The 20,531-nt window shown below is 37.3% G+C and overlaps 1 protein-coding gene across 5 annotated transcripts in view; it reads right to left on the reverse strand.

Annotated features, from left to right (window-relative positions):
- The window catches only part of ATP2B1 (ATPase plasma membrane Ca2+ transporting 1), a 125,340-nt gene that overhangs the window by 50,386 nt on the left and 54,423 nt on the right, over positions 1-20,531 (reverse strand). For all 5 annotated transcript variants that reach the window (XM_088801133.1, XM_074325297.2, XM_074325295.2 and 2 more), the window contains exons 2-5: positions 18,118-18,544; positions 6,516-6,713; positions 2,192-2,446; positions 1,974-2,099 (exon numbers count right to left, since the gene is read on the reverse strand). In XM_088801133.1, coding sequence (XP_088657259.1) covers positions 1,974-2,099; positions 2,192-2,446; positions 6,516-6,713; positions 18,118-18,325 — 787 coding nt within the window. In that variant the 5' untranslated portion in view covers positions 18,326-18,544. The remainder of the gene's footprint in view (positions 1-1,973; positions 2,100-2,191; positions 2,447-6,515; positions 6,714-18,117; positions 18,545-20,531) is intronic.

The raw sequence follows: 20,531 nt of genomic DNA on the forward strand, positions 1-20,531 counted from the left end.
TATGAATGTTTTAGGCCTTTGGTTTCCTTGCTTTAAAAATCTGTATTCTGAATATTTCACTAATTATTACCTTCTTTGCCAGTGAAAATGCAAGGGAAACAAGAAATGAAATTTAGGATAATGAAACAATATTTACTGAGCAAGTATTGTGTGTAAAAGACAGTTTGTTTCTTTTAACAATTCTGTCTTTTGGCAGGTTTCAATTTCTTATTTTCTGTTCTTTCTTACCACAGGTAAATCATATGTTGGCCTTAATATGCTCAAAGTAAACAGTTCTTGCTCCGGTCATATCCCCACTGCTAACTGAAAAACTGCTTTTAAAAATCTAAATATAAGAAGCCAAGAACAGCAATGAGAGATGGCATCATGAGAATAAATTTAAAAATAAATGCATTTCATGTTTTTTAGTACATTTTTGGAATAGAGAAATAAATGCAGAAAAACTTTCCCACCCGTACTACGATAAGGGACTCTACAAAGTTATTTCAGTCGTTTCTTAAGCATGGAAAATTTATCGAGTTCTCTTGGTGAACTTGGTGCTTTAGGAACCTGAGTACATATAAACTTAGCAGCCATCTCTATAAAAATAGGAAAGGACCAAAGTTCAGTGAAAGGATGTCAACCTGAAGAGTTAAGCTCTATGTACGTAAGCTAGGTGTACATAAAACCCACGAAGTAACTACGGCAGAAAGGCAAGAGGATACTCTCAGTTCACCAGATATGGTCCAGTTAGTCTACGGAGGAGGTAAGGTTTGATTAGATAGCTTCTCTCTCCTTTGGAATGATTATAGATTTTATTTGGTTAACATTAACTAAAGTTTCTTAGACCTATGGCAAGGAATAAGTCAAAATAAGTATACGTTATATGTAAATACATTATACTTACATGTCCAAGATATTTTTTCTGTCTATTTGGAATAAACCACAAGCACATTAATATAAATAAAAACCCCAAATAGAGTACGAATATTCTTAGTGGTGAAGAATATTGAAGGTATACAAATTTCACGTTTTTAAGAAGAAACATTACTCATAATGGTGTTTATAAATGTACACATATGTAATTACTCTGATCTTTAATGGTGGGACATTCTACAGTGAGCTTTTGGCACATAATTGCACATCTTAAAAAGGTAATTGTTATAGTTAGGTAAGTGCCCCGAAGTTGTGATTCTCACTTAACTGACCCTTGTCATAGGTGTGACTTTGATTTCAGTAAAGCCAGGTTCAGACAATTCAAATATAAAACTTACAGAGAAGAACTGAAAAATCATAGCTGCCAAGTTATTAAACAAGTTAAATTAGCATACAAATCCTTCCCTTCTCAGAACATGTCTTAACCATGTGCAAATTCAATCCTGCCCAGTACATGTGGTATTACTCCTGGACGTACTGTTGATTAGTCATATAATCTTAGACAGACAGGATATGTCTCAGACTCGGTCCTCAGTAGTTAAATGAGATAGCTGGATTAGGGTAACTAAGGAGTAACTTTAAGGATTTCATCAGTTCTTTAAAAAAAAAACAAAAAACCTGTCCCTTATCGACCATTACAGAAAATTCACTAATTTGCTTTAAACACATAATTATTCTTCAATCTTGTTTGTCAACAGACTGTAAATATAAATGTGATACAGAAAAACAGAACAATTCAATAGAGATCAATTCAACTTGTATTTTAGTTTTATCATTATACTAACATTAACTAACACTGGCTATCAAATCTCTTAATTTTTTCAGACTCAGTTTCCTCATTTGTAAAAATTTGTAACTCTGGATTCAAAGATACCTAATGTCTTTGACAGTTAACAAAAAAAAAAAAAAAAAAAAAAGCTAAAAAAAGGCTCCAAGGATTATAATGATTAAAGCCAGCATAAATCACATTATTGACTCTTAGGAAAAACCGTGTTTGCTGACAATGTTATACAGCTGTGGGGGAGAAACAAGTTACAAGTTATGAAGGAAATTCATACCTGATAGAAGTAAGGGATCTTTATCTAAAGACTTCTTAACATGATCAGATTCACCCGTCAATGAGCTCTCATCAATTTTAAGATCATTGCCTTGAATAAGTATGCCGTCAGCTGGAAGAAGATCACCTAAAACAGAAAGCAGTAATATGTTAAACTGTAAACAAGATTATATAATAATTTTACACCCAGTGACAGATGTACTGCTCGTTGTGACTTACCATATTTCACTTGAGCAATATCTCCAACAATAATGTCAGCTACAGGAATCTGAATGACCTGCCCACCCCTGATGACCGTGAACTTCTGTTCCTGTTCAATTCGACTCTGCAAACCTCTGAACTGTTTTTCCTTACTCCAGTCATTGAAAGCTGTTACTAACACCACACACACGACTGACAAGAGGATTGCAGCTCCTTCAATCCAACCAGTTTCACCTTCACCTTCTTCTTCTCCAACAGAGACTTCTCCACAAACTATTTGGGAAAGAAAGAAAATGCTCATCAAAAAGGATAGTGAATTGATGGTAACAGACATGTAATAACTATGACCTTTATATATCTCGTTAATTTTACTTACAGCACTAAACACCTCATCACTGAACTCAAAGCATTCCAGAATGACGAGAACATTTACTATGTCAATTGTCAATTTCAACTTCCTTGCCTCTGAAGTCTCAACCTCAGGAAGGCACTTTACAGTAGTACTGTTTAAGAGTAAGGACACTAGAGGATTAAACCCCAACCCTAAGGCAAGTTACTTATTTTTGAGACTTGGTTTCTTCATCTGTCAAATTAGGATACCTCATCTACCCCACAGTTGTGAGGATTCAACAAGAGAACACTTACAAAGTAGGTAGAGCAGTGGTGAAGACGTCCTTTGCACTCAACAAATGGTTAATGCTATTACTAACTACATATGGTAGGCAAAACACAAATGAGAAATCAAGCATTATGTGCTATCCATGAATCAAGCTTACTTATTAGATCAATTTTACTGGAGTATGATCAAATGTTGGGTTTCATAACATGCAAAGTTAAGGAAAGTGCCACTCATAATTTAACTATTTAAGTACCTACTCTAGGTGCCAGACACTTTTAGAAGCTAGGGATGCAGTAGTAAGACACACAACCTCCCTCTCTTCAGAGAACCCATATTCAGATTGTTAGGCGCAGCGGATGTAAAAATTCAGATAATAAAACACAGATAATTAGTATTAGATGTTGTAAGTGCCACGAAGAAAATAAAACATGGTGATGTGCTATCAAGTGAACAAAGAGGGCTAATTGTGATTGGATCAGCAGAGGCCTCTCTGAAGTGTCCATGACATTTGAGCTAGGAGCCAAATGATAACCGGGAACTAGCCGTATAGCTCTAAGGGAAGAACATTCCAGGGACAAATTCAAGTCAGTACAAAGGCTCTACGGCAGAAAAGAGTTTGAAAAAAGATAGGGGAGGAAAAAAACAAACAAACTTAAAACTGTAAGGTCAATAATGGTAAAGAAAGAATCATGGAACAGTGCTGTTTGGACTTTGGACTGCAATCTCTTTGTGAGTCTAAAACCAATTTGGTGGCTCATGACCAGCATTTTGAAAAATGAAACAGGACAAAATAGGAGAAAGGATACACATGCAGTGAAGGTTCATACTGTTTCCTGAAAGCATACTTTGGTAATTTATAAATTCACACAAAGGCATATGTTCTTCTGTGTTCCTATATAAAGTTCTTTCTTATTGAGGGTAGAGCTGAAACCTCTGAAAGTCATTGGTTTTCTTAGGACAGGCAAAGCAGGAAAACGATTATTCAGAAGAAAAGAATGAGTCAATGAGTGGCATTAGAAATGATTAAAGCATATTCCAGAACAGTGAGCATGAACTGAAGAGAGGATTTGAGGTACACGGACGTTGAATAAAGATTGAGCTGGGAGAGTTACATGGGGCAGGTGAAGGAAAACACAGAGATGAGAAAGATCAATTGGGGATGAAAAAGAAGGGGTGATGTTAACGTTCACAAAAAGTTTGCCTCATATTTTATGACTGTATAGTCGAATTTTCCAAAGACTTTATTACACGTGCTAATATGATACGATGAATACAGAAGCAGATGAGAACCCAGTTATATTTAATTCAGCCAGACATTAAAGAGATACAATGGAATGAAAAACACCACTATTTAAAACTTCATGAATAGTAATTAATCACAGTAATTATATTTATTGTAACAATACTTATTTTTAAAATGTACTAGTATTTTTAAATTTCTCAGTTTTAATTAAGAACACAGTAAATATCTACAGATATAACTCCCATAATCAAAAGCTCTTTGGAGTCCTCAATACTTCAAGAGTGTAAAGGGGCTCTGCAACCAAGGAGTCTGAAACTATAGATTTCTTTATGATGTGGGTTATAGCGCTTATTTTCACCCCAAACCGTATCAGCAAGACATTTTGGTAATTTAATTTCTATGACTATAGATTGACAACTCATGGATTTCCTTTTAAGCAAATTACTACTACTCATTGTTAAAACATAACATGATGAAAAGATACATGGAATACATTAATAAATTTAAAAAGAATGAAGTACACACACTAACTAACACCTCACCATGGAGCGAATATGCCATTGTTTTATCAACACCTTCTAGTGGATTCTGAGTCTCTTTAAAGGGCCTATGACACTGACAACTCTAGATTATCTTCCCAGTTGGATCTAATACCAGTGTCTCCTTAAGCAAATTTGGGAAAGGGCCTGTTACTATGTCCTACAAATGAAGCGGTCCCAATTCCAGAAAGATTTGTCCAGGCCATAGTAGTAACAAAATCCACTCCCATTGAAAATATTTTTCTTTAGTTTTCTTACAGTCTTGTAAAAAAAAAAAAAAAAAAAAAAGTTAAAAGTAAAATGTTTTTAATAATCTGCTAACTCACTCAATTCTAGAACACCAATTCTCAGTATTCCTAATGACAGCTGGGTAAACTGAACACTAATGAATTTACCTGTATTCCACTAAACATGGTATTACCTCCTTTTTCAGATAAAAAGACACACACATTTACATATCCTCACACCTACCCACACATGAACACATTACATGCATGAGCACACAAAGACACACATATACACAAAATTTTTTTTTTTTAAACCTGGGAGGATATATATCAAAATGGTATAGCAGTAATCTCTAAGAAGTGGAATTTTCAATGAATATTATTTCTTCCTCTGAACTGTCATTTCCCCCTAATTGCTCTATAGCAAAACATGTACTATTTTATTATATTATTTAATAAAAATAAACAAAAGTTTAAAAAATATTTTTGGCTCAATACTGACAAGAATATTGCGTAAATCTTTTCTCATTTATATCAGTTATTCTCCACCACAGGCTGCTCTGCCCTCTTTCGGACACCGGGCAATGTCTGCCCACATTTTTGGTTGCCTCATTTGATATAATGCACCTGGCAACAAAGAATGTTCCAATGCAAAATTTCAACAGTGCTCCTGCTGAAACACCCTGATCTACACTGATCTCAGGTAAACTGGCCTTTCCTGTGACCAACTTTCTTCATTTAAAAAAAAAAAAAAAAGTTCTCACAAGAGCTCTACATATACCTTTCAAGGAATTACTTTAAATGATTACCTAAACCAACTTTTAGAGTTAGCAAGCATTTATTCAAGTCTTCATAACTTGAATAGCATAAAAATGAAGCATTCAGAAACAAACATATTTTGGTGAATAACCCTGTTGATATACAAAATATTGTTACTGGTTCACTCTATAGCTACTTAAATATGCTGACCAATACCCAAGCTAGACTTCCTAGCAGTTATCAAATGTACAGTCAGAAATACCCAATTTAAATAAATCTTTTAAAAGGAGAGGAAATTTAAAAGAGAAATGAAGGACAGAGGAAGCTGGGAGGAAAACAAAACCATTTGTAGCTACTAGTTAAAGTTAAAGCAGATCTACCATTCTATAATGGGTTTTTCCATTGGCCAGGATACTTTGTAGTATAAACATTTCTAGAATGCCAAGACGATTACTCAAATCACACACACACAACACAGTTTAAGAACTTCAAAAGTAATGGATTGGGGAAGGGAATAGAATTTTGCTTTCAGAATGCTTTTCCAACAGACTAAAAAAAAACACCAAACAACAAAAACCAAAATGAAAAACTAATTATTTCACAATAGTGTTCTGAAGAACTTAAAAACAGTGGTGGCACAGACTACATCAGATATATGGCTTAGCTGCTTGCCAGACACACTGTATGTATAGATAGGCAGGTTACGGAACCTGTGTTTCACTGTGAAATGGAGACGACACCATCTATATATCATAGGGTTACTGTGAAAATTATCTGAGGTGATCCAGTTAAAGAACTACTAAAGGCACAGTTAGAATGGTGCCCAGTATACAGCAAACCATCAGTAACTGTGGCCTGCTACTATTATTATGCATTAGGTAAGCAAATGAGCTGAACTTAGTAACACATACACACAAGTCTTTTTTTTTTTCTTCCCCCTTCCCAATTTACTTACGTGCATTATCCCCTCCTGGAGGTTGATAAAATGAAAGGACCAATGATACTACGGCTGCAATTTCTAATATAATTAAAGTGACATCTTGTAATGCTTCCCATACTAACTGAAGAAAGGTTTTTGGCTTTTTAGGAGGTATAAAATTCTTTCCAAACACTGCTTCTCTTCTTTCTATATCTGCAGGATTTCCACTTAAACCTAATAAAAAGAAACACATTTCAATGAACAGTTTTACCTACTTACAAATGAAAATATCTATATTCAAAACACATTCATTCTGTACACTTTGGATTCTAATACATAAGAAACTATCAATATGATTTTTTTTGTGTGTTAGTTGTTTTCTGAATTTAAATCACTGAAAACATGTGCAGTGCTTTAAAGCAACATTTTAAGTACATAACTCAAAATTAGATTAAGAATTTTCACTTTTCCAAACTGCTTATTTTTGATTATACTATCTTATACCATCTTGTAGACTGCTAGAGACCAGAACTGGTAGGACACTTTGACGGTTTTTATACTGGAATTAAACATCTCCCTGACCTTTACTTTTACTTATGATGTTTGTACCTCCCAAAATGGGGAAATACATAAAAATATTTGGCTTTACTTATTGAAACTTGGTTAAGTTAATCAGTGAAAGTCTTTGCTTTTCACTCGTACTAACTGAAGAACAACGAAAAGATAACCTATCACAAACTCTAAAACTTTTCTACTAAAACATCTTTTTCTTTTTTAAATTGGGGAATATTGGGGAACAGTGTGTTTCTCCAGGGCCCATCAGCTCTAAGTCGTTGTCCTTCAGTCTAGTTGTGGAGGGCGCAGCTCAGCTCCAAGTCCAGTCGCCGTTTTCGATCTTAGTTGCAGGGGGTGCAGCCCACCATCCCATGCACGAATGGAATGGGCAACCCTGTTGTTAAGAGCTGGCGCTCTAATCAACTGAGCCATCCAGCCGCCCTAAAACATCTGTTATACTTGGATTGATAAAAGATTTGCAAGTTATAAAAAACAGAAGGACACTTCGACTGACCTTTTTTTTCAAGTTTTACACTCAGGATTTATTTCCAATTGACAAAACAGGTAGTGCTACTGACTGACTATATGTACATATTGTCACTGTTAAGGGAAAGGTACATGTAAGACATATTTAATGCCGGGAGTGTGGAATTAGAAAGCTATGAGGGAGGTTAAGAGAGAGTAGGATGAATATTAATTTTGTCTTTCCTTCAACCTATCAAACAAGTTCTCCTCTGATTTAACCCTCTTGATGCGGTCGAACCTAGATATATCCAAATTAGCTAATGCAAAGTATGTACACACTTACATTACTGTGGGACTACGAAAACACAGCAGGGACCAACAACACTTTCCTCAGTTTGTTATCGAAGAAGGGGGCAAAGATACTAGGATGTTATGACTTTTAATTTATCATCATAAATTTAAATTTATAATTAATTTAATTCCACTTTGTTTTTTTTTTTTGGCAAGAGCTCATTCTAAGAGAACATCAAAGGAAGAAGACAGGAAAACAGCAGATTACTGGAAGGCTCTTGCTTTGTTTTAGCTATTAATCTCAAAGCAGAGGCAGGCAGAGAGTAGAGGAGAGCGAACAAAGAAAGTAAACCGTTAGAATAAACAACGAAAAATAAATATATAGATTTTAAAGTAATTACTTATTTTGTTAAATGTACCAAAAATATTCCAGAGAATGTTTTCACTGCCAACTCTAACAGAGTTGGTCCATACTGGGCAGTTGAGAAAGCATATTGGATTTCTGATGACAAAAGGTATCAACTGAAAACTTCCCCGAGTTCTGGGCTTTGAGACAGTCAGTGGAAAGAAAGGCAGGGAACGATTGTAGCAATGGTGTTTAGGGGGAAAGATGGTATGAGAGAACAAAGTTGCAAATTATAATTTAAAGTCCACACACTGTTTGTTCAGACTAGAGCAAAGCTGTCTGATCACACATGACTGCAGAGTTCACATTGGTCCATGGTTTCATTGAGGGATAAAGAAATCAATGTGGTGAAATTTTCCACAAAACAAAAGTTACTTGTTCTGAAGAACTATACTTGGAAATGTTCTGTGATTATGTGGCTTGCTGTTTTTTAAATTAAATGTCCTTCCTTTTATGAAAGGATGCTTTAGATAATAGGTAAGTTTGTCTATTACGTAATGCTTTTATAACAAAATAGAAGATTGTTATTTCTCCCCGTCAGTCTCCATTTTTTTCTAAGAAATCTGTTTGAAGATACTGGTTCTATCAGTTTAGCTCACACTTAAGAGAGCCTACCATTAATTACACATACAACACCTGATAGCTTTAAAAGGTCACCACTGTAACTATAAAAATAATTGATCAGATCTGAATATCTTAGTCTTCACAGGGACCAGTATTTCATGCTAATTCTGAAAAGAACAGCCATAGAACTAAAGACAGCTTAAAAACGCACATTGGAGGGAAGGTGGGAAGGACGAAGGCAGCTGGCGCTGAAGGTCACTGTCACCCTCCCACACCACCAGCACATGCCGAGGTCACCACACCCACCAGTTGTCTGGTTTAGAAGTTCGGAGACCTCGGCTCCAGTTCCCCTGCCGAAATCTTGTGCACGTCACGTAACTTGTTTGGGGGCTGAGGGGAGCATTAATATTTGTGGGTATAACTTAATAAGGTTGTTTTGAAAGACCAAGGAGAAGGTGTGCAGCACGTAAATCATAAATTACAGGGTAACAGTTATTAAGCTAAGAAAAGGGGAAGACAAGTTACAAAACGAACACTACAGGTTTTCTCTCCATTTTGGGGACAATTCATTTCTATTAATAGAAAAAAATAAACTTACAGAATCTACATATAATGAAGTTAAAGTGTTCTGTAACAACAGGCTGCTCCCCGACAGATACCTGCTGAACATCTAACTACTTCCAAGGACTGTGCTACTGCTGAGGAGGCAGTGTGAGCAACACCAATCTCCGTTCAGCAAGCCTATTATTACACTGCAGGGGGACAAATAAAGACAATTCAAATAATACGGAGAGAGGACTGGCATTTAATCTAAGAACAGTGGAAATCACAAGCAGGTTTTAAAGCAGGGTAGGGATAACTAATCTCATTTAAATTGTTGTGTGAAGGGTACACTGAAGAGTGCAAGAGTAGAGGGAAAAGACCAGCTGGGAGGCTGCTGCAGTACAGAGGAAGAGACGATGGTGGCTTGCACCTGGCTTTTATTATTTCTTTATTATTTTATTTAATTAAAGTTTATTGGGGTGACAATTGTTAGTAAAGTTACATAGATTTCAGGTGTACAATTCTGTATTATATTATTTATTTTTAAAACTTTTTTTAAGGAGGGCGCCACTCACAGTGGCCCATGCGGGGTCGGAAAAGCAACCCTGGTGTCATTAGCGCCGCGCTCTAACCACTGAGCTGAGCGGCCACCTCCATCTGGGATTTAGAGGCAGCGACTGGATCTGCCAGGTGTCTTGTGAGGAGATCAGACTGAACTTGCTGAAGGACTGGATGTGGATGAAACAAAGAGAATAAAGAACGGTATCCAGATTTTTTTTTTTGTCCGGGCCACACACTTAAGGGGGTACTAGGCAGTAGACGTTTACCAAAAGCAGGCTTTGGGAATTGCAGAATTGGGTGTGAAAAGGAACGCAGGAGTTATTGGTTCTGTTTTATAGATTAACACATGGGATGCCCATTACATGAGTGGAAATGTCCAGTAGACAGCTGAGAATCCACATGCGGAATTCGGGGAGAGATGTGAGCCAGAGTCATCAACATAACAGATGATTCTGGAGCCATGGACCGGATAAGAGGTCCTGAAAGCTAGAGTAACTAGACAACAAGAGAGCAGGGCTGAGGCGAGAGCCTTAACAATCCACCATTTGGTGGTCAGATCAGGGAAGAGAAGCTAAAAGCAACTGAGAAGAAACAGAAGAGTGGGGACGAGGGGATGACTCATAAACAGGCGTATGGAATACTGTAGAAGCCTAGAAAAAAGGGGTTTGCTCAAAGAGGGAGATGTATCAAATGGTGTTACAAAGGTTGAGTAAGATGAAGACAGAGAATGGACAAACTGGCTTTTGCTAGATGGAGGCTGATGACCTGGATAAGGAATCTTCCAGTGGAGTGGCATGTAAAGAAAAGACTGATAAGAAAGAATTGAACAGAGAATGGGAATGACTAAATGGAAACAATGAGTATCGATAACTTTTTCCAGGAGTATGATGCAATGGGGAGAAATAAAGCAGTAAAGGTGAATTAAAAATGGGTAAATACTACCCATTTTGTTTTTTTAAAGGTGAGGGATAGATACTAAAGCACATTATTTATCAAAGGAAATGATCAAGTAGAAAACAAGACACTGATGATACAGGAGACACACACAGGCTAACACTAGAATAAAGCCTTTCAAGAGGCAAGCGGGAGCAGCCTGCAAGGCACGGGTGTCAGTCTATCACAGGTGCAGAAGACGCTGTCCCTGAGGAGAGAGACAGCAAACTTCATGGGGAAGAGAGAGAGCTAAGCTGGGGAAGTGGTAATGAGCCCACGCGGTCCTGGCTTCACAAACAGCCTAAGCATGCTATGAAACCATTAAGAATAACTTATGAATGAATACAGTGAGGACGCTTCTGCCGAGTCCTCTTGCTCAGCGGCCTATAGTGTTAGCAGCAATGAGGCCAAGGGCATGTGTGCACTGATCTCACAGCCCAGTTAGCGTCACAAAAGACCCATCAACAGGAGCCTCAGAATTATATGCTTTTGGGTTCTGGATCCACCGTTGTGGGAAGTTAAGAAAAGAAAGCCTATATCCAGTCTATAAATACATACTGGTTTAAGAGTATTTGAAAAGGACATATGGAATAAAATGCAAATTACATCAATAACAATGTTTTACAAGAAAATGTAGCAACTCCACTGCTAGGACTAATAAAACCACGTCTCAAAGGAAGCAGGGAGTTAAGCACTGCAATGTAGGAAGCAGGGGGGGGGTTTAACTGAAAACCGCGGCTGATTAATACACAGCACACAGAATAAATCCTGTACTTCATTTGTGTATATGTGTCTGAGTGTGGAGTGAGGGTGGCGGGTGGTACAGTAGCCACCCTGACTTCTCTGAGGGACACAGGGAAACATGCAGACCTAGAAAGCATGTAAGAATTTATTTTTTAGGTGCATTCTTCTTGGAAAACAGACTAATACTCTTATCAGTCTCAATTTCAAAAAACAAGGAGACCCCCTCAAATTTTCAGAATCACTGGTCTAAAGTCAAACTTATGCATCTGTGTCCAAATGCCTACAATGAGCCAGGCACTGTGATGGCACGAAGGAAACGAAGGGAAATGAGTCAGACAGGATGCTTTCTCTGGCAACTGCCCTCAAAGAACTCACAGTTCACAGGGGTGGGGGTGGGACAGGGCTGGGGGAGCAGACTGACAAGTAACCGGCTAATCACAACCCACTGTGTTAAGCACTTCGAGGACGTGGTGAGAATGTGTGAGAGTCCACAAAGGGAACTGGAATCCAAAATTCAGGGGTTTGGGGTAGATAAGGGAATTCTAAGATACCTAGAGAGCCTAAGAATGAGTAAGATATTAATAGTCATAGGAAGGATGAGGTGAAGTGTTTTAGGGGACAGATTAGTACGCAAGAGGCCAAGAAACAAGAGTGAGCACGGCACAACATTATTTGAGAAAGCTGAAAATTCTGCTATGCCTCCAGCACTGGGGAGCAGAGTTGGAAAGGAGAAACAGAGGACCAGATCCCACCGACATTTGTTAACCTAAGTGAGAGATCTGAACCTCATTCTAAGGGCAAGGCGAAACCACTGCCAGCTTTTAAGCAGGAGAGTGACAGGCAGCGTGAGGGGAGACAGAAAAGACAGCAGTTAGTATGCTGTTACCGGAATCACCCAAGAGAAGACAGTGGCCTCAAGCCGGGTAGAGGGGATGCAGAGAAGCAGCACCCTTGAGTTAAGACAAAGTTAGGGGTTAGAATTTCCAAGTCTTGTCGCTAAAGTTAGGGTGGGTGAAAGATTCCTGTCAAAGTCAACGCCACCTAACAAGATGGATAACAGGTTTCATAGGAAAGGGGAAAAAGAAAAGCATATTTTCAGAAGGGAAAGTTTGAGAAAATGAAGATGTCTATAAAGAAGTGGGCTTTCAGCTGCAAAGCCTGGGAGAAAAACGTGGCTAGCAGGCATGGGAGTGGGAATCACAGCATCCGAGTGACAGGGAGTCTCAGGAATGGACGGCATCACCTGGGGCGCATGTAGCCACTGGATGAAGAAGAGTGTGTACAGATGAACAGAAACCTGAGGTCGGCCAACATCTAAAGGAAAGCACAGGAGGCTGATGAGACTTGGTCAGATAAAAGAAAGAAACCCCAAGAGTGTTATGAAAGCCAGAACAGAGTATTTTGAGAAAGAAAATGTGTCCATTGTACTCAGAAAACTGAACTTAAAAAAGATCTAACTAAAGCATGCTACTTCAGGCTCTATTAAGCACAACTTTAAAAAATAATACATATTATGTACAAAGTTAACAGGAATATTCAGTGTTACAACTCTCTCTGAGAAATGCCTAAGTGACCCGAGCAGGTATTAAATGTATAATTCTCCACGTCTGTTAGAGCAGCAATACATTTCTAGGACAAGGCCATGCAGAGGAGCACCAATATAAAGCCGTTGTTAGTAACTCTATACATGGACGAAAGCATATATGGATGGCATACCATGGCCGTGCAAATCCTTGCTGAATGCCTGAAAGGACTGTGCCAACCTGTACAACCAAGCACACACACCAGGGCATCAGAGCGTTCTTGTAGTAGCCAATAGATCAATACTGATTTTGTCTGGGCAAAGGGCTGATTTTTGGAGAGAGTGAAAATAGATTTGCATGTGTGACTGTTAGTTTTACTATATTGCACCATGAAGACATGGTCAGAGCACACCGCTACTAGCAGCCTCACTTCTGTGAGTGCAAACAGGATGATGTAGATGCCTGATCACTGCACTGTACACCTGAAGCTGAACAATAATCCATGTCATCTACAATGTGATATATACATATATATGTATAGATACAGATATATATCTATATATATAGTTACAAGAAGTGGAGTACAGCATTAGGAATAGAGACAGTGGAAATGTAATGGCTCTGTGTGATGTCAGAGGGATAGTGGATGAGGGAGGGGGTTTCACACAGTGTGAGGGATATAAATTATAAATGTCTATTATATTGTTTGGTGCACCTGAAACTAATTAAAATAAATAAATAAAAATAAAAATAGCAAAAAAACAAAAACAAAAAACAACCCTATTAAAAAAAAAAAGAAACTGCCACCTGAAACACTATGGAAACACTAGTCAGCCAGGGACAATTGCTGTTGACTCTCCCTGGCTTCCTACCACATGTCCCTTTTGTTTCTTCCTACCGCTCTTTCTTTTTCTCATTTCCTTTGCTTTTTATCTCTTCTACCTAATTTTAGCAACCACCACTTAAAAAACTTAGTGTCCCATTTACTTTCTGGCCCGTTATAAGGCCAGGAAGCCTGTCCTCTTACAGAATACCACTCAGTATTTGGTCTTTAAGTTTTATGAATTCATTTTTATTCGCTGTTTTAATGCAGCACAACTGAATGAGGAACATGAGAGCAGGGCTAGAGTTCTGCATTCTATGAATCTCATTATTAGAGTCTATTCTACCATTCAATATAAAATATAACATAGATAACATAGGAACACATTAAAATGGAAAGGATACCAAAAGTTAGTATAAAAATAAAAGGATCAAGAAATATATAGAATAGGAATAAGAAAGTTGATGTAGGAAAACAAAGATACAAAAGAAAAAAAAAACTGTAATGGTAATTTCACTGAATTAGGATGCTATACGCACGTTATTTTATCATACAAATACATTCTTGGATCCTGAGGACTGTAAGATAGATGCTTGCTCTAATAGATAAAGCTAAAAATAGCAAGTTACAAGCCTCAATTCCAGTTAACCTTGGAATTTATAGTTCTGATTCTTTTTTAAGAGTAAAGATGGTTAATCAGAACTACTGGGAAGTTTTGAGTTTGAAAATCACACCTGGCTCAAAGCACTTCCTATTGATCAGGACACAGACAGGATTCAAATCAAGCTAAATGATTACTCTGCTAGGAAATAAGCAACACATTAGCAGGCCAAAGAGGGAGCACACAAGTACCACGTCCTGGATAAGGCATACGTGCTTTAAAGACTGATCCATAAAACAGAACCTGAAAATCAATTTTTTTCCCATCAGATAATTCCTGCCATCAAAAAATACTACTGAGAGGAGAGAACACAAGTATGTCTTTCTCAATATTCTTAACTCTTGCACGCTGCATGACATGAGTTTTTGTAATAGGCAGTACAATATAGTGGTTAAAAGCATGTTCTCCGTATGTTGAGATATGAATCCCTGCTCTGGGCTTGTGATATAGGAGACTTTCGGTAAAGTTGCTTACCCTTTTTGTGCTGTGGGATCTTTGGCTGTAAAACAGGGTAAGGTGCTTGTGAGGATAAAATGAGTTAATATTTGTAAGTGCTAACAACTAATCTGGCACAAAAAGTGTTACCTATCATTTTGTTGTTGCTGTTCTTCAGAGATGTCTTAAGTTGTTCCTTTAGACTTTACAACAATCTAATGTTGACGTCCCCAATATTTCTGATTTTCCTTCTCCACTCATTTTTCTCTAAAGCATATATCAGGAACACACCACACATTTTATTTCCTTGTCTTGTGAATTTGTCTCCCCCATATAAAAATAAGGCAGGGATTTTTGTTTTATTCATGAATGTATGCTCAGAGTCTAGTTTTAAAAATTACCTGTTACACAGCGGATAACATGCTGAATACAATATCCCAGCAATTCTAAAATGCGCATATTCTTACATTTTATTAACGTCTCTGAAATTGGGATATAATTTAATTATATGTTTAAATTATCTTACAATTAAAACTGCCAACACTAAATCTATTTTTAGGGGTATATAAAATATACGACAACTGACAACCTAGATCTGATGAAAAAATGTTGTGTGTCAGTGAATGAATGAATGAATGAATGAACTAAAGGGACAGATGAACTTCAATTTTACCTAACCAAAATTTATGTACTTTGAACAATCATTTTAATCTTACTTTCCCTGACTATAAGCAGGGGATTATAAGCAGGGGATTTTTTGTTATACTAACAAAAAAGTACTTGGTGTCTAGATAATTTTCTTGGGCAGATAAACTCCTAGCAGATTATCTCTGATGATGACTCATTTATCATCATTTGCCCAGCTGATCAATGACAAAAACACTAATCACTAGCTGAGTGAACTGTATCTAAATTGAACTAAAACTATTCCTTTGGAAATAACACTCCTGTCAGGCTGCTGCTGCTCTTATTTATTCTTACAACTGTAAATACAAAAACAATGTTTAAAACAGCCTTTTTCACATTCCATAAAAAATACTCCAAAATGACAAACTATATATAAACAATGAAGACGGCAGTTTGTATAACTTTTAACAAAAATTAAATTCACAATTCTAGCAAGATGATGAGTAAGAATTTTCCAAGAATAAAAGAGTGAAAAATAATGCACACATTTATTTACTATCACAAAGCAGCAACAATGCACACAAAATTTTAAGTGTTGATGACATTTCTAGAGATTATCCACAGCTTCCATCATATTGTTAAAGTGGTATATAACCATCCCCTCCCCAAATTTTAAAAACTACTGTACTAGATGTAAAATTTCCCTCTAACTCAAGAAACTGCACTAATTCAAACAAAACCAATGCAAGGAGTACTGCCCCAAATAATAGCACAAAAGAAACCGCAGTGCAAACTAATGGGAAATCATGTCTATAAACATGAGAACACATCAAACACGGGTACGGAGTTATCAGAAGACAAGAGTTGTAATTAATAGCAGAGGATACAGAGACACGCTTGGGGGATGTGCAGTTATGTACAGACTTGAAACTGAAGCTCAGTATCATTTTCATGAACAAACTGCTGTTATACTGAGGGCTATTTAATGTTCAACTCTCCCATCAACGTGGTGATCATGAAACATCCAACAATCAGGTTTTAGATTAAGTGTAGTGAGTACATGTGGTTGAATTAATGAAGCTACCAATTGCTACCAGCATATTAATGTACAAATTGCTAAGGTGACAGCTAGTTAATACTTCAAAGATGGTTTGCATAATGAACAAACTCTGAGTTTTGTCAAATTACTGTCTGTTAAAGTCCATGGGTCTTCTGTTCTTGATTCCCTGAATTTTTATCAACAACAGGGATCCCAGCTACCCTAAAATGGTACAGCATATTGAAGGTATAACTAAGAAGAGTTCATGTGTCTAGTGGTTCTGACTTGAAGATAAGATCCAGAAAATCTGGAGGAGTTAACAGGTCTTGCAGAGAAAAACAAACATATTCCAAGAGATCCGAGAAAGTCCTTTTAGGATATGTGTGAATACTGATACTTTCTTCCCCAAAATCATGCTACCTCAGAAAAAACAATGAGCAATTTACACAGAATCCTATAAAGGTTTTAAAAAACATTTTTTAAAATGTGATTTAAAATTCTTTGATAATTTTAGAAATAACTTTTTGCTATTCCTTCGAAGTTTAGCAAAACTTGTAGCGTGTCATAAGATGTTTCAGAAAAAAATGTTAAGACAAACACTTCTGCATAATTTCTCTAGAATTGGCTTTGGAATATACTTATATTTTAAGTTTTAAAAGTATACTTTATACTTTAAGCTAATATACTTGAAGTTTTAGCATTATTTCCCATCCTTACTAAAATAAATTGTAGTCACCATTCATCCTCATGTATCCTCCCCCTCTCCTCTGTGATTTGCAACTTCCTAACATTAGTTTTCTGTTCAACATGATCAATGTATAAAAGGCCATCCTTCTCAAACTCTTTCAAAGACGATGATGAAGTTATACTGAATTGTCCTTTCTTATGAAACCAAAGGTTTATTTAAACGTAGGGAAACAACACAATTCTACGGTTGAAAATTATTTTCAATCAAATCAAAGGCAATGTCTGCCAGGTCAAAACCTGCCATCTAATCTACTCCATTTGCTTTAGGACCATCTGAACTCATTATTAAAGTTTAGGTTAAAAACAACTCAGCCAGCTACTGGCAGCGACAACTATTTTAAGCTACCTGGCAAAATGAAGGATGGTGAGCAGTGCTTATTTCCACTGAATGCCCTGGGGGCTACCAAGCCTGGTTCCATCCTATCTAGCTCAAGGGGAAAGACAGTCTTGCTATGACAAACAAGTAGTAACAATATGTACAACAGTACAAAATATTTTCTCCCAGCAACCGAAAATATACACATTAATGTGCAACATTATATCTTGATTTAAAGTTATTCATACTTTAACTGCACCAATCTGATAGTTCACCTGTCTTTAATGGCACTAAAATGACAGCACCATCATATAGTAGCCAAGACAATATAAGCATGTTCATTTATGAGCCAAGTACACAGTACTCTCTGCATAGAGAACTAAAAACAAATCTTATAAAACTCACCTTCATTTGGAGATGTTTTCAACCTGGTGCAAATGCCATAGACGTCTCCATAGCTCTCCTGTATTTTTCGTAATGCATCTGTAGACCTGAGCTCCATGAGAGCCCGCAGTTCTGCGAGCGTGATTCCAAAGTCTCCATCATGATCAGCTTCCTTCAGAGTGTGTTTCACTCCGCTGTATGAAACTGAGTTGTTTGCCATGTCGCCCATTACAAGTATAATTTATCAGGAGGAAAATGTTTCCCAAAAGACTCTAATTTTCACTTGATATATTTCCAAGATGAAAATTTTTTTAAATATGAAAATCTTTCTTAAACCAAACACTCATTGTATGACTTTGTAAAGAGGCATCAACAACATTTCCCAGAGAAGTATCTTGACCTTTGGCCCATGACTAGTTTCTTCGTATCAATCATGAGATGTACACATCTGTAAAAAGAAAAAATTAAAAGTTACTAAAATCCATTTTAGAGTATTGTATATGTGAGCAAGTGTCATCAGGCAAGCTAATCAAGGTCCATAATTTAATTACAAAAATATTTTTGAACTGTAGTCTCATGCCTTTAAAATGTTTTACATGCTAAAAGATCAAAGTATAACTTCTAAATAAAGTTGTATATCAAAAGACATTAGATCTATTACATGAAACTGCATTTCACGTGACTGAATTTTGTTTCATTCGGTATTACTGAATATTGACAGTTACCATTAAGTACTTATATTCCAAGCACTATGCTAGTTGCTTTAAATTCATTCTCTCATTTAATCATCACAATTTAATCCTATGAGGTGTTCTTACTATTCACTCTTCTAAGAAGAGCAAGCCTCAAAGAAATTGACAAGTTTCTGCACAGCTAACAAATGCCTAAAATGGATGACCTGCGATGTTTCCAAGCCGATGTTGTTTCTACTACACAGACCTGTCTCTCGAAACCTTCCATATAGAATTGCTCCTGCAAGGGCGAAAAAGCAAACCGAGCCCTCTACCATGCTTCCCTGCCATTCTCCTAGGCTACTCTGTAACACCACCCTCCCTGAAACTATCTTCCATGATTTTAGGCACATGTCACTACCTCATATGACCAGCTATCTAAAGAAATTATCTACTCCTTAATCACTCTTCACTGTTACTCTCTTTTCTTTTCTGGCCCTTAATTTCTTATCTGAAATTATCTTGTTCATTTCTTGATTTTGTTGTTGTTGTCCTCCCTCCATCTCCAGCACAAGTTCTGAAGGAAGGGCACGGCTTTGTCCTTGACGCTATGCCGAGAACCTAGAATTGTGCCAGGCACGTGGGACTCATTCAGTAAGCATTTGAGGAAAGAATGAGTGCATTACTTTAATTTTCTTCAAAATGTGCTTTAAAAAAAAAATTTTATTGGGGAATATTGGGGAACAGTTTGTTTCTCTAGGACCCATCAGCTCCATGTCAAGTCGTTTTTAATCTAGTTGTGGGGGCTGCAGCTCACTGGCCCCTGTGGGAATAGAACCGACGACCTTGGTGTTAATGAGCCCTACGCTCCAACCACTGAGCCAATCGGCCGCCCCAAAATACTTTCAATGCTCCTCTTATTCTAAATTACTGAGAGATGAGCTCTCAACTCTTTCTCCATCTATGTCCTTTAAACAATCACCTCAAAGTTAATACCGGCCCTACAATGGATCCACCTTATTCCCAAATTAGAGCGCTCCCTCTCCCAATCACCATTATCCTAATCACCTACTTGGGCTTGATCTTAAATCATCTTTGACTCCATTTCCCAGCTTCAATCAGTCAGAGTTGGGTTAACCCTTCCTCTGAAAAGCCTCTTCTATTATAACCCTTCTCTTCCTGATCTTCAAGTTCCTCCCACACAAATTATAATCCCTGCCCCACCCCTCCACATTCTCTCTCATTCCAGTATCTACTACATCCATCCATTCTGCACTTTGCTGCTACATTTAGTTTTTTTAAACAAGCATCATGCCACGGTATCTAAATCTATAGGATGAAAACACAGTTCTATTGCTCATGCCTGTTTGGCATTCAGGCTTAAACTCTATTTTAACCTATTCAACTCTCTCCCTCCCCAAATACCATGCCCCATGTTTAATAAACTCACTATTAGGAACTAGAAAAGATTACTGGCAAGTGCAATTAATCTTCAGCTATGAAACTGTTATGGGGATGTCTGCGAGTCATGGTATGTAGTTCTCATAGTTCAATACCCATCAAAATCACCTCAAGAGCTTTTCAAAATACAGATCGCTGGGCCCCACCTCCAGAGTTTGAGTTTTAGTAGGAGTAGGGTGGACACCACAATTTGCTTTTCTAACAGATTCTCCCAGATGACACGGACGCTAATCAGGCCAGGAAGCACACCGTGAGAACCACTGGACAGGGAAATGGGCTAAACATTTTGAATTCATACCAGCT

The sequence above is a fragment of the Rhinolophus sinicus genome, chromosome 1 (assembly GCF_057876585.1).
Source record: "Rhinolophus sinicus isolate RSI-liver-muscle chromosome 1, RSI-T2T, whole genome shotgun sequence".
Taxonomy (NCBI): domain Eukaryota; kingdom Metazoa; phylum Chordata; class Mammalia; order Chiroptera; family Rhinolophidae; genus Rhinolophus; species Rhinolophus sinicus.